This window comes from Callionymus lyra, chromosome 2 (assembly GCF_982586985.1).
Source record: "Callionymus lyra chromosome 2, fCalLyr1.hap1.1, whole genome shotgun sequence".
Classification (NCBI taxonomy): domain Eukaryota; kingdom Metazoa; phylum Chordata; class Actinopteri; order Syngnathiformes; family Callionymidae; genus Callionymus; species Callionymus lyra.
In genome coordinates, this window is record NC_141819.1 from 23,210,081 (window position 1) to 23,223,407 (window position 13,327).

The following is a 13,327-nucleotide window of genomic DNA, read 5'->3' on the forward strand; positions in this document are numbered from 1 at the left end:
CCTGTGAATAAGTCAGGAGAGTTGGGTTTTTACATTAGGGGCCCTTTAGGGGCAACTACTGGTTAACCCACTGATAAGTCACGCCAGTTAAAAACCAACATCCAAACCCCAAGAATGTATTGTTAAAACGTTTTGTTTGTCTACGCCCAACATTCTTCTAAAATTGGTAGCAATATTTTGGACAATCCTTCTTGCACACATGGATCTAGTCTAAGTGACTTATTCTCATGTGTCGGTTCAGGGTTCTATTGTTCGGTTTATTTTGAAAATAATAGCCGGAAGCCCCCACTAACGCAGTTCTCCTGACGCCACTCTGGACAGCCAGTCCAGCTCGCCTGCATTCCTCCTCTCTATAGCCTGGCCGAGAGAGACAGAGAAAGAAAAAAAGGGGGGTGATAGAGAGAGAGAGAGAAAACTGAAATTATAATTCACGACGGTGCTGATTTTTTTTTTTTTTTTAAACAAATCGAGGACTCTCTTCTCACCGGACGGTTCACCCGAAGCAGGCCTCGGTTAATACCCCCGTCAGGACTGCACCTTCTGGACCTACCACCGCGACAAAAAGCTTGTTTTTTCCACCTCGAAAGGACCGGAGGCTCCGTCACCGTGCTTCTCGGACTCAAACGAAAGAGCCTTTTTTTCCTTCACGGTGGATATGTTTTAATGAGGATTTACAAAATGGCTGATGACAGCTTCCCGTAACAAGGACAGAAAGCGACCTACCCTTTAAAGAGTAGCCGTTTCTATTCGTGCGGGTTTTACCGACAAAAATACTTGAATTATGACGCGATCCCTGGAGAGAAATAGTTCCGTTCTGGATTCCGAGTAGCTTTAGCTATGGGTTTAAAATGGTGAGGTGACGTCTGACGTATTCGACAGAGATGAGGAAGTGGATAAATTAGCTTTAAAAAAAAAAAAAAAAAAAAGGTTCGTCGTTAAAGTCGTGTGATCTGAATTATAATCTGTAGGGATTGTGTTGATAGATGTCAAGCAGGCCAGCATTCCTGCGGATCCTAAAAGCCTTTGTTTTGTGCGCAGGAGGCGAACTATTAAAACGATTAACTATGCAGTAAACATCCTGCTGGAGAACGATGAAGGCAACGGTGTGATTTTCGCCTTTTTTTATGAGATTAAAGGGTCTTTGTTGTCGTCAGAAAAAAAAAGTGGTAACGCAGAGGCCTTGTGTACATACATGCACACTTCCTTTCATGTCACATAAAACGGCTCGTCTCGCATTTTTGACGCGTATTTTCCACCTGCAGTGTCCTCTGTGTGGTCCAACTGTACTGGTGTTTACGAGCCAGTGGACGAGTGAGCCCGGAAGGGAATCAAAGGTACACCAGGTTTAAGTTCGACGAGTTGTGGACCACCATAGTGGGTGTGGACTGGATCTGGTGGTCGATTGTTGAATCATAATCCCTCGGTACCAGGAGGTGGATCAAGTGTCTTCTCCACCCCCCCCCCTCAGATGGACTGTGTCATCTGCGTAGATGTTTAGATCTCTGTGCCTTGTTTGCGCTTCATGGTTCACCTGGACCAGGCTTCTCAGCTTCCTGTAGGCCTGAACACACACCGATAAACACACACACACACACACACACACACACAGGAGGTTCAAAGACAGGCCCCAGTGTGAGTGAGTCATTTACAGGGAAGGAAAGTAACGTTTACTGTAATCTAACATCCGCCCCTGCTGCGTGTTGTCATCCTTGAAATTCGCACTGGTCAGTATTCTGGAATTTGCCCACACACTGCTGCATTTGTCCCATTTTTTTAGAGGAGATAAACATCTGTCAGGGGCTTGTTAAGACTCCCAAGAGTGTTGGGTTTCTTCCTGTGCTCAGAGGACTTGCCAGTGTATGCCTGCCTGCACCATGATGACCTCGGATATGGCAGAGACGTGGAGGAACTGTTTTGAGGAGGAACTTATCTGCCCCATCTGCCTGCACGTGTTCTCCGACCCGATCCAGCTGCCATGCAAGCACAACTTCTGCCGGGGCTGCATCAGCGAGGCCTGGGCCAAAGACTCCACGCTGGCCCGCTGCCCCGAGTGCAACCACGCTTACACGCAGAAGCCCAGCCTGGAGAAGAACCACAAACTGTCCAACATAGTCGAGAAGTACAACGCCCTGAGCGTGGAGAAGGCAACCACCCCGGCGTTGCAGTGCATCCTGTGTCGCCGAGGCCCGCCGCTGCCTGCCGTCAAAGTCTGCCTGCGCTGCAACGCCCCCTGCTGCCAGTCCCACGTGCAAACACACCTACAACAGCCTTGCTCCGCTCTCGGGCACCTGCTGGTGGAGGCGGACGCGGTGAAGGCCTGGACCTGTCCTCAGCACGACGAGTACCGGCTGTACCACTGCGAGGCAGAGCAGACGGCGGTGTGTCAGTACTGCTGCTTCGCCCGGTGCCACCCCAGCCACGGCCACGCCGTCACCGACGTGGAGCTGAGACGCAATGACATACGAGTAAGTCAAGTCATCAGAAATCCTCTTCGAATGGTGATGCCCCAAGGATGTGCCAAATGTCAACCCATAGTCTATGGTAACGTTTTAAACTAGGCATTATTACCATCTAACGTAAGATCGTTTTTATTGTCTTTCTTGAACAATTCCAGTGTTGTATTTATTTGTAAATCTTAAACAGCTTTCAACAAAGTGTGTAAAGAAGGAGGGGCTTAAGGTTTGGTTCTATTTCAAAACAATTCTTTGGATTTATACTTGACTACATCCTTCTTCAAAAGGTTTTACTGAATATGTTGTTTTATTTATGCCCTAGTTTCAGATAACGGAAGTCTAGTCCATCGGGTGAGTTGCGATAAGCTATGTGTTAGTGCTATTTAACTGGAGGTGCTAGCATTAAAATCTAATACTGTCATTTACAGTTACTAATGGTATAAACCATATGACGGTAGTTTTTTTGTTTTGGAACATCTTTTTTGTTTTCAAATTTATTCAGAACGCCATCTAGATGTCAATGGATATTTCTAGTCATCTCCTAGGCTTTAATAGATGGACGTACTGCGCGCTAACACCGTGCTTGGTTAGTTATAGAGGTCACTTAGTCTAATAGGGTCGTGTGGAAAGTGCAATTCTTCTTATGAAAACTGACATCAAGGCTATTTAAGAGGAAATTCAGATAATCCGTTTTTTTTCCATTCGATACATGTAGTTCATGGCGAACCAATTTATTCATCTTCATTTTAACAATAACGGGCAATAGATTGAATTAAAAATGGGCTATGGAAGTTGTTTACTGGCAGAATTGATAAAAATGTAGAACAAAGGGATTTAAAGTGGTTTGGCTTCCATCATCAAGTCTGTGCTTTCTGTAGTTGTGATCAATCCGGGCCTGCTCTCATCTGTTGGAATGACAAACAATGCTGTGGATGGTGGAACAATGAGGGGCCCTGTGAGGGTCTTATCTTCCCCGCACAGGTGCATCCTTGAGCAGGGATCGGCCGTTGTTGGGGGGGATTTGCAACTCGATTCTTAGCTTTTCTTCTGGGTATTCTTTCTTACCTTTTTAATGGTTTAGCGCATGCTAATTTATATCCTAGTGTGACCGGAATATTGAGTCACAGGAAGATGACTTCAGGAAGGAGTTATGAGGTCAGCCAGCGCTCGGGTTAGGTGTTGAGTGTGTCGTAGCAGATTCTGCCAGTAACTCTGTTATTCTGCTTTATGTATAGTTAATGTCACACGAGGAACAGGAACATTGACACCTGCTCTTAATTTGTTCCACCGACATCCGTGTTGGGCTACAATTTCATGCTTAAACCTAATCCAGCAAGATTTTTGGTAGATTCCAGGCTTCATCTGAAACTTAATTTAATACTAAAAGTATCAATTGGGGGTGTCAGCGTCTACATAGCCGTTTAGAAAAGTAAATAATCATTTACACCTTTCTTTTCTTTCCTCATCCATTTTACCAATGTATATATTATTTGACAGCAACGACTCCCAAACCTTTATGAACGATTGTTAAACGAAATGAAAATTACATTGGTTTTATTTATTTTTTTACTTATCAAGGGGTTAAAAAGTTGTTTTAATGACAAAATATATGTAGTGTGGCCTCTGTAGTATTATTCTGCCAGGCATAGCGTTATTAAACTTCTTGGATTTTTTTTAGCTCCGTGTACCAAATAATATAATTTCTCTGTCACAAAGTAAAAATAAAAATAATACCTAAGGAGCCCAGTCGACAGTAATTTATCAGCGACGTTGGCTATAATTTAATACCTGTTTTTGTAGTGGGTATACAAGAATACCTTTTTATATAATGTATATATATATATATAGGTTGTTAGTTTGAAAAAGCAGTGTTACACAATATTCTATATTACTTAAAAAGAATAACACATTTTCTGTGTCAATATTAAAATACGTTTGTAAAATGAAACGATGTGGAACATAAATGTTCTGTATGCCGTGTGAGCCTTGGGTCTCAATTCAAATCACTTTTACAGTCTTCTAACCATCCAAACAAAACTAAAATGGTGACTTTGTCTCTGGATAAAGCAACTGTCTGCCTCAGGATGATGACGCTGTTGAATGATGTCTCGGAACAGTTCTGGACCTCTACTTAGTCAGTCGGTCAACACATTCGGTCTAGTCGAAGCGTTGCGGCTGTCTTTAGTCACTCAGGTTTTGGCAAATGAAATGGCAGTCAGTGTTAAAAATCATCATGGAGTACATTACTCATTTAATTGGTTAATTGGCAGTAAATTCAGAGAACGACAGACATCATCTTGCTATTGTCTTAGTCCAACGGTTATTTGTAGGGAATGTTCATAGTTATTTGTTCCTTGGTTTTATTCTTATCGACCAATCATGAATCATTAAATATGATCTTTGATACCCACAGTTTTTACTTTTACTTCATTCTCGGGTAATCTTTAGTGAGAGTTCTTTACTAATCAAAACATAGTATAAGACTGGATTAGCAGAGTAATATTTATTTTTCTCTCTGAATCTTCTGTTTAATTTGGTTTGACTCAACATTAAATGGTCTGTATAATATTTTCTTTAAAATTATCTTAAATCGTCCACAAAATAGTTTCTGATGAATTCAACCACTTAATAAGTGAAAAATTACTTGGAAGTGAATTAGAATTTTGGTTTTGTTTTGCACTACAAGATATCCTGTGAAGCCGTTTTGCCTTCATGAAGTTCCCCTTTAAAGTCCATACAAAAGCTTATGAAACCAAAGAACCTACCTACGCTTCAAACAATGCCAACGGCTCAAGAAGTTGTCAGTATCTACTCGCTCGTCATCATCTTTACCGTCATCACTCCATCTTTTTCCCTTCTCAAAAACTCCAAACTTCCTATGCTTCACTGTAGTCACCCATGCTTACATCTATAGTTCTGATGATTTTGTCACAAATCAGTGCTTGTGCTTGACCCGTTTACAACAACCGAACATCCTGATCGTCTGGATAACAATGCAATTCAATATAATGGTAGTTATGGAAATAATATTTGCTTTGGTTGTATTTCCATGTCCTTTACATAGATGCTTCAACTGTCAACGGTGCAACATGGTACTTGTGTGTTGGTAATTCTATTGGTGAAACATCAGTTCTGAACTTGTGTTTCCAGCCACAAAAGCTATCTATAGTTGGTATTGCCTGCTGGTGCTGCTACTCATTCTCCGTCCTAGTAGATGAAATTAGGAGTCAACAAGAAACTATGAGAAACGACTCCTGAATGGAAGCCTTTAATTATAAACCCTCCGTCAAAGTCCGGCCAAATGACGGCCCAATTTCCCAATATACAATTTTATTTGAATTTAAGGTATTGCTCACCTCTTGAATGGAATTTGAACCTTGACATTTCTTTTTCCATGATGGGGATTCTTAGTTATGGTTATCACATGATATCAGTTTGAGCAATAGATGTTCCTGCTCAAGGACATGCAATACAATAGATTGTGTATGTAGCCTCTCGGATTCCAAGTAAAATATCCGTGGAATACGTCATGCTTGTCTTTCACAATAATCTATACTATTGATTAACAAGATCTTGTGCTCGTGTCGGATGGATTTTGAACGTGAACCCTGCAGCTTTTAAAAATTCACCTCACTATCTCCTACCATCCACCCACCACTCTGGGCCAGAGCTGACCTTCCCTCTGGCCCTGCTCTCCTGCTCTGGTGGCTCTGATGGAAACAGTACTGTACTGAAATGACAGCTAAAGAGTGCCCCCTTCACCCTCCCCCCATTTAGACCTCTCACGTAGATCCTCTTCTGGAAGCTGCCTCTCAAACCTACTGGCTTCTGCTTGGAGCCCGACTCAATCAATCAGCACAACCAGGTCACAGTCCTGGATCTAGCCATGCCAGCTGTATGTGTGTGTGTGTGTGTGTATGTATGTGTGTGTGTGTACGCGAGTATGAGGGATATGTAGGGCAGCACTTCCTAGCCTTGTGCTGGCGAGGCCCGGGAGTGAGCAGGTTAAATTCTCCCTCCTGGCTGATACAATCAGCTGGTTGGCTTGGAATTGTAGATAAGAATGGCTGTGGTTCCAAAAAAACTAGTGGTGAGGAGAAGTATTCCATCATTAGCTTGATCTGCAACATTATCATTCTTATCATGGGCCTTTCCTCTTTACGGGGTGTGAGGTTTGATTTATTAAGACGCCCAGTATTATTTATTCAACAACATCTCAATAATTGATGACTCGAGACAGTTTTAAACATGCATTTGTCCGTTTTAATTTGTTTTTAAAACGTTGATTTTTATGTAAAACGTAGCTTGTTTTGTGAGGCACTTAAAAACTAAATTCGTATCCGACGATGTCATGAACTGCTCTCAGCATATTCTTCTTTATGCCATCTTCTCTGTTTCTTCTTGCATCCTTTAGTATCTAGAAATCTCACCCAAGGTGATTAGAGAACAAGACAATAAACAGAACTTTCCAAACAACAGAACATCCTAAGGTGCTCTTTTGGCTCATTAATTGCACCCACAAAAGCCATTACCTAACCTCCGGGATGCTGGCTCGGCAGATACTTCCTACTGCGATATGGCCACAATGCTCAATTTAAGTCGATTGGGTATCACTGAGAATTAACAATACCCTCCATGCTTCATCAGAATGTTAATATCCTCCAAAGTTTTTTTTTTGTTTTTTTTTCTGTAGCTTCAGCTACTCTTGAACCCTTTTCACCATAAAACAGACGTCCATTACTTTTATGATGGTCAAGAAACGACTTGCTAATGTGTTTAATTACCATATAAATGCGATCAAACTCAAGTAGATACTTGAAAAATATCCCAACCCTGCAGTAGTTGCATAGTTGTAGGAAACCCTTCATATTCAGCCTGTCTTGTTTGAACATGACAGAAGGATTGTTACAAATTTTGTCAAAAGTGGGATGGCGATGTGTCACAGAAGGGTATTAAGTATACAAGTGTTAAGGTGATGGACTGTGTTGTATGAGTTGAAGGTACTGAATTTTGAGGAGAAAACACGATTCAAGTTAGCGGTTGATAAACCGGGTTAAATACGAGGGGAAAAGTGTTGACGTTAGACTAAACCACATGTTGTTGTTTTTTTAGTTTTAAATAATGGTCACCTTTTCAGAAGGGTTTTTGAATACAAGTTGAAAACCTGGTGGACCAGCAAGTAAAACTTCAATCAACTGGATCTAACAAACGCTTGAAACATTTCTGAAGCACTTGAATAACTACATCATGGCCAGTGAACCTCGCTCTGTAGCCACATTAGCATTTAGCTGCAAGCTCTTCTGTCAGCTGTGGGCTCTGTCAAGCTTGAATGTGGATCACATCTGCAAAACGCATTATTTATAATAGAATGATGAGCTCGGATTATTCATTTTTTTAACATGAAATATTAATAGAATAAAGGATTGGCTAAATCTGTGTCAATGATATTCCTACAGAGGGACTTCTGACGTCACAAAGACATGTCTTGTTGTGTCCGTTTCATGGAAAATTGCGTTTCTCTGCAGTTTATTCTTCTCTTAGAAATGTACATGTTGTTGTTTTTTTTCCTCGTATAGGGTGATTTGACAGAAACGTTTTCTTGCTTCCACCCCCTCTAGCACAAGTTTCCAGCTAGAAATAGCAAGTGTTGCCACTGCACTTAAAGATTCAGTGAGTGGCCATGATTTTCAAGAGGCGCACTGAAGGAGAAGAGCTGCTGAGATTTTGTCTCCATTTATCTATCTGTGCTCTCTCAGCTCCCCCAACATTAGTCCTCACTAATGCAAACACAAAATAGCTGCCGGTTGCTATGGCAGCACGCCCCTGCTCCTCCCCCTCCCCACTACTCCCCTGCAGAGATTGTGTGTTGGATGGAGACTTAATTTAGCCGACTCCTGAATTCCAATATCTCAGGAATGGTGTGGGGGAAGCATGTTGTGGTCGCAACTTTAAAAACTTTTTTGTTTTTTTTCCTTCTCCCATCACAGCAAAATCTGTTGAAGCAGCAGGAGCGAGTGGAGGACCGGGTGCAGGAGATCGAGGAGCAGCTCTGCAAACTGGACTCGGACAAGTGTGTGGTGGAGGTGAGTCTTCACATGATAAATATTACATTTCATCTTTAAATAACATTATAATATTCACTTCCGGGAATATGTTTGCTAAAGAAATATTATTTCTTTTCGTGCGGAAAATAAAATAATGACTCAACAGTGCAAAAAAAGAAAATGAGATCATATAAAATGCATGATGATAACATGACCCATGATACTATTCCCTTTAACTGGCTGTTTTTTTAATTTGGTCATGCATGTCAACAATTATAAGGGAAAATGCCGAGAGAATTCGGTGAAACTTAGTGCTTGTTTGCTTTAAGGAGAAAAACAAGATATTATTTTAACTTGTTTTCTGGTTGTGAGATTTTAATAAATACAAAAAAAAGATATTTCTCTGAGGGTTAATCTGCCTCTTACATCTATAATATACCACTAAAATATATATACACTATTGAAGACAATTAAATATATATGTGTGTGTGTGCAAATGTATACTGTCCTTCGACTTTATAATAAAATGTCTAACTTTGCCTTTTGAGATCTGATCAGAAATGTTGAGTTAAAAAGGGAATGTTGGAGGTTATTTGTTTTCAGGCAACCTAACCACTGACCCTTGTGTCCTATGGGTCAAGATGACCCAGAGGTCTGAAAACAAATGTGACCTCCAGCTTCCAGAAATACATATGCAGTGGAGTAGGTAGTTCACCGTGACCAAGAGGCAACACATAGGTTAATTTAGTTGGTAGAAACATGAATAATGTCTTGCACTAGCAATGTTGGCTCAAAGCCGAACCACAGCCAATTAAAACTCTTGTTTGTTCAGCGCTCAGAAGGCACACGGTAAACAGGATCCGATTACAGGCCGGAGTCCGTCACAATTAATGATGTCGTTTTATCATGGAATTATAATGTATAAATATTCAAATGTATTCTCCTCCTTACAGTTGAACCAGCATGTTAATAGTATCGATGCTAACGTTAAACTTTGTTGCTGCTCAGGACCGGGTCTGTGAGCTGAAAGAGGAGGTTCGTCTGCAGTACCAGCGCATGCATCAGCTCCTGGAGGAGGATCTGGGGCGTACACTGGAGGCTTTGGAACGGGCCCAGGCTCGATTCTGTCAGGAGAATGCCGCCCAGGTACTCGTGCTCGGAGAGCAGCGGCACGAAGCCCAGAAGCTTCTGAGCTCCCTTCACACAGCCTTCAGCAAAGCAGAGGAGCTGAGCTTCATGAAGAACACCAAACCTGTAAAGATCCTCACGGACCGGTGAGAACAGTTATCTTCCTACATTTTTTTAATTTGGTCAACAAAGAAGCGTCTCCATTTTAAGACCTTCAGAATATGCTTGATAATTTTACTGAGAAGATTAGTTTACGTGGTTAATGTTTTTGTGATGAACTGAGTCTGTTATAAAGACTCTTCTTCTCTTCGAAAATGACCTTGAGGCTTCCAACCCGCCTTCATACCAACAGAGTGTGTTTCAGTGTTTACTTTAGGGTTGATCTTGCACGTCATGGGTGTGTAAATGTAAATGGGTATGGTTGAAATATTTGAGGTCAGTCCCGGGGAGACGGAGTGCTGGGGTTGAGTCACATGCTTCCGAGTATTTTGTCGAATGGGTTCGGTTTCAAGTCTCCCGGTGATGCTGCTCGGAGCGGAAGGCTCATTGAATGTGTCTCCTGTTGCAGGTCTCAGGCCTGCGTGGGCAGCAGTCTGCCTCCGTACAAAGTAGGAAGCATCAACTCCAAGCTTTTCCTGTCTGAGATCTCGAAGAGAGAGAAGAGCTTGAAAAGAACGCTGGAAGGTAGGAACGCTTGAGTCGGCCTAAGTTTCTATGGATCATTTGAAAAATAAATGTTCAACTCTCTCTGTCTCCACAGTTCCGCTCACACCTCCATCGACTTTTCTTCAGTCCGTTCCTGCTTATCCCAGCGGTCAAAGTTCTGGTTCCGGATCAGAGAAACGGAAACATTCCACCGCCTTCCCGGAGGGAAATGTGGGGAAGAACACGGCTCCGGGGCTCAAAGATGGCTCGTCTTCGTCATCGTCCTCGGCGAAGCAGCAGTACATGGGTTCAGGCTCGGCCTCCGGGGAAGGCCAGTCCACCAATCAGCAACCTCTCGGTCCCTGCGGTCCGCCGCACATCGGCGAGGGTGGCGGCGCCGGCAGTGGGAGCAGCTCCCTGACCAACCACCACTCTGGCTCCGTGTTCGGCTCCTCCCACTTTCCTCCCGGGAGCAGCGGCTCCTCTCACTCCTCCCAGCAGGCGGTGCTGCCTCAGTACGGAGGCCGCAAGATCCTGGTGTGTACGATGGATAACTGCTACTGCTCCGGGGTACCCTCCGTGTCCGGTCACCGCAGCCACCCTCCGTACCCGCGCTCGGGCTCCTTCCCCTGGGTTAGCGCCCAAGACTACCCCCCTCCGCCTGGTTTGGGTTCCGGGGGTCCATCTATGCAGGGCCTGGCAGTGAGGGACTGGATCGACGCTTCCCAGACACATAGACATGCCGACTTCTACGGGCTCTATGGACAGCCGTCCACGAAGCACTATGTCACGAGTTAACAGAACACCCACTTACAACAAACACACCGGCACCAAATTCTCGCGTACTAGCCTCAATCCACACATACATCGGGTCATCATCAGCGAAACACATGGGTAACTCCAGATATAATCCGATATCTTTGAGCTATATTTAGGTATATTAAGAGTTTGTGTTGCAAACAGGATCATCAAATTACGGTCACGTGGCAACGACCTACCAAAATATTCCGTTTTTTTATTCAATTGTGGAGAGAAATATAGATTCTGTTGGTATAATGTAAACTGTAATGTGCGTTAAACGCATGATGGTTGGAGGCTGAGTGAGTCCCCGTGCATGTGTGGAGTTGACCAAGAAACTTATTAATCTAGCAAATATAACGGACACACATTGAAGTTGATGTGCAACTTCTGTCACACATACACACACACACACACACACACACACACACACTTGCAACATGTAATCGGAGGCAGGGTCAAACTGTGTTTTTAAGTTTAATGTTTTAGTTTTTTTTTCAGCCAGTGTGCAAAGTCCTGTGTACTATATATGTAAAATGCATATACAAGCCAATAACTGCTGACTTTGGCACAACTCAAGCATTTAACAAAAAAGCAGAGAGGAGGAGAAACGGCGTTTTTATTTATAGAGCAGAAAATGAACTTTAATTGAAGATTCCTTCTCGGCTTCTCAACAAGGCGCAAAGGGAAGAAAATGCTTGAGATTTCCCCGTCATGTTCGTCCCTCCAGCTGTACTGAGGTCAGTTGCCTTATGTTATTAGCAACTTACTTTGATTGATCCTGTTAGCAGGGATGCTGCTGCTTCCCCCGTTTTCTTTTTCCTCCATCGCAGCGCTTCTTAATTTCGTTGCTGAGTTCAGGGATTGTCAGCTTGAACACTAAAACGCTCTTCCATGGAACACCCACAATGCATTTGTGGACGCCTTGTTATGCTTCGGCTACGGAACCACAGGTGGACACTGGACGACAGGTTATTAGGTTTTTGGGAATTCAAGACTCATTTCTTAGGATTCTTCTTTCCGACGCGGGGATGGAGCGTTCCCAAAAATGCCGCCATGCATTCCACATGGTGGAAATCTGACAAAGACTGTTTCCATTTCGTATTCGCTATGACTTTTGTGTTCTTTGGTACACATCGAAATCTCCACGCTTGTTTTGAGAGACTCTTTGATTGTAGAATAAAGACTTGACAGACCAAACTAATCGAGCATCTGGAGGATCTGATGATGCTGTTCTTGTACTTCCAGCAGGGCAAAGATGTCACCTCCTCTCAATAAGCACACGGGCTCTTGACTTTTCTTGGCACTAAGAAGACGAACAATAGGAGTGAAAACTGTATGCAGCTTTTTTTTTTTTTTTTAAAACGCGTGGATGGAAGTCAATAAGGGTGGGAGGACTTTTTTCATGAACTTTTGTAAAAGACTGAACTGCGAGGTGTAAGCACTGGTCACCGTCCTCAAAAGGAGCCGTTACAGTAGTCGACAAAAAGAGAAAAAGGATGACATTAAAGTATCTTTTTTTGTAAATATTTTGTGAAATGGAAAAATTACTGACGTGATTTGGAGGAGGATTCCAAATAAAATGAACAAATTCAAACAAAACGCAGCTTGGTTTCATTTTCTTTATCTATCCTGTGATTTTGAGGGTTTTTTCTCTGGCCATGGTTAGTAACCTTCTTACTTATGTATCGCTTCTCACTCGCGCTCTGGAACCAACTTGCTTGTTGTGCTGGTAAGTTTGAATATTTGGCATTTAAACCATCTAAAATTATAACAAAAACACTTATTATGGTGTATAATATGAGCCTCTGGTGTCCATTCATTTTGGTGCTAGCACTCCTTTTGATGAGCATGTAGGAGGCCTCCAGAGAAAAGGGGAATAAAAGGTCGGAAGTCTTCAAACGAGTGAGTTTGTACACGTCCGTCTGCTCTAACTGCACATTAGTGAGTCCCATAAAACCACCCACACAAGAGTCCGACTCTTTGACGGCAATAACGTATTGCAATATGAGAAAAGGAATTCTATGCTAGCAGCTATCAAACATACACGCCTTTAAAAGATAAAAGAATTGTTGCTTTCATAACCTGTTCTTAAGTTAACTGGTAGACAAATATTGAAGTCGTAGTCGTATGAAAAACATACAAAAGACGTTTATAACAAATGTAAATAACCACACACAGCAAAGCTTAGCATAGTGCTAGTTAGCTTAGCATAGTGCTAGTTAGCTTAGCCACCTCTGTGCAAACCTGAGCTTCTTA

The 13,327-nt window shown here is 42.6% G+C and overlaps 1 protein-coding gene across 1 annotated transcript; it reads left to right on the forward strand.

Moving 5' to 3' along the window:
- Positions 1 to 285: 285 nt before the first annotated feature.
- Positions 286 to 12,670, forward strand: trim8b (tripartite motif containing 8b). The gene is made up of 5 exons (XM_087784164.1): positions 286 to 2,465; positions 8,441 to 8,536; positions 9,506 to 9,771; positions 10,194 to 10,309; positions 10,386 to 12,670. The coding sequence occupies exons 1-5, from the start codon at positions 1,860 to 1,862 to the stop codon at positions 11,066 to 11,068; spliced, it is 1,767 nt and encodes a 588-aa protein (XP_087640290.1). The 5' UTR covers positions 286 to 1,859; the 3' UTR covers positions 11,069 to 12,670.
- The last annotated feature ends 657 nt before the right edge of the window (positions 12,671 to 13,327 follow it).

Excerpts from the sequence above, each read along its gene's own strand:
- trim8b (XM_087784164.1), top strand. The coding sequence starts at position 1,860 with ATGCCTGCCTGCACCATGATGACCTCGGATATGGCAGAGACGTGGAGG. Across the intron at positions 2,466-8,440 it reads TGAGACGCAATGACATACGA|CAAAATCTGTTGAAGCAGCA; the intron begins GTAAGTCAAGTC and ends CTCCCATCACAG. Across the intron at positions 8,537-9,505 it reads CGGACAAGTGTGTGGTGGAG|GACCGGGTCTGTGAGCTGAA; the intron begins GTGAGTCTTCAC and ends GTTGCTGCTCAG.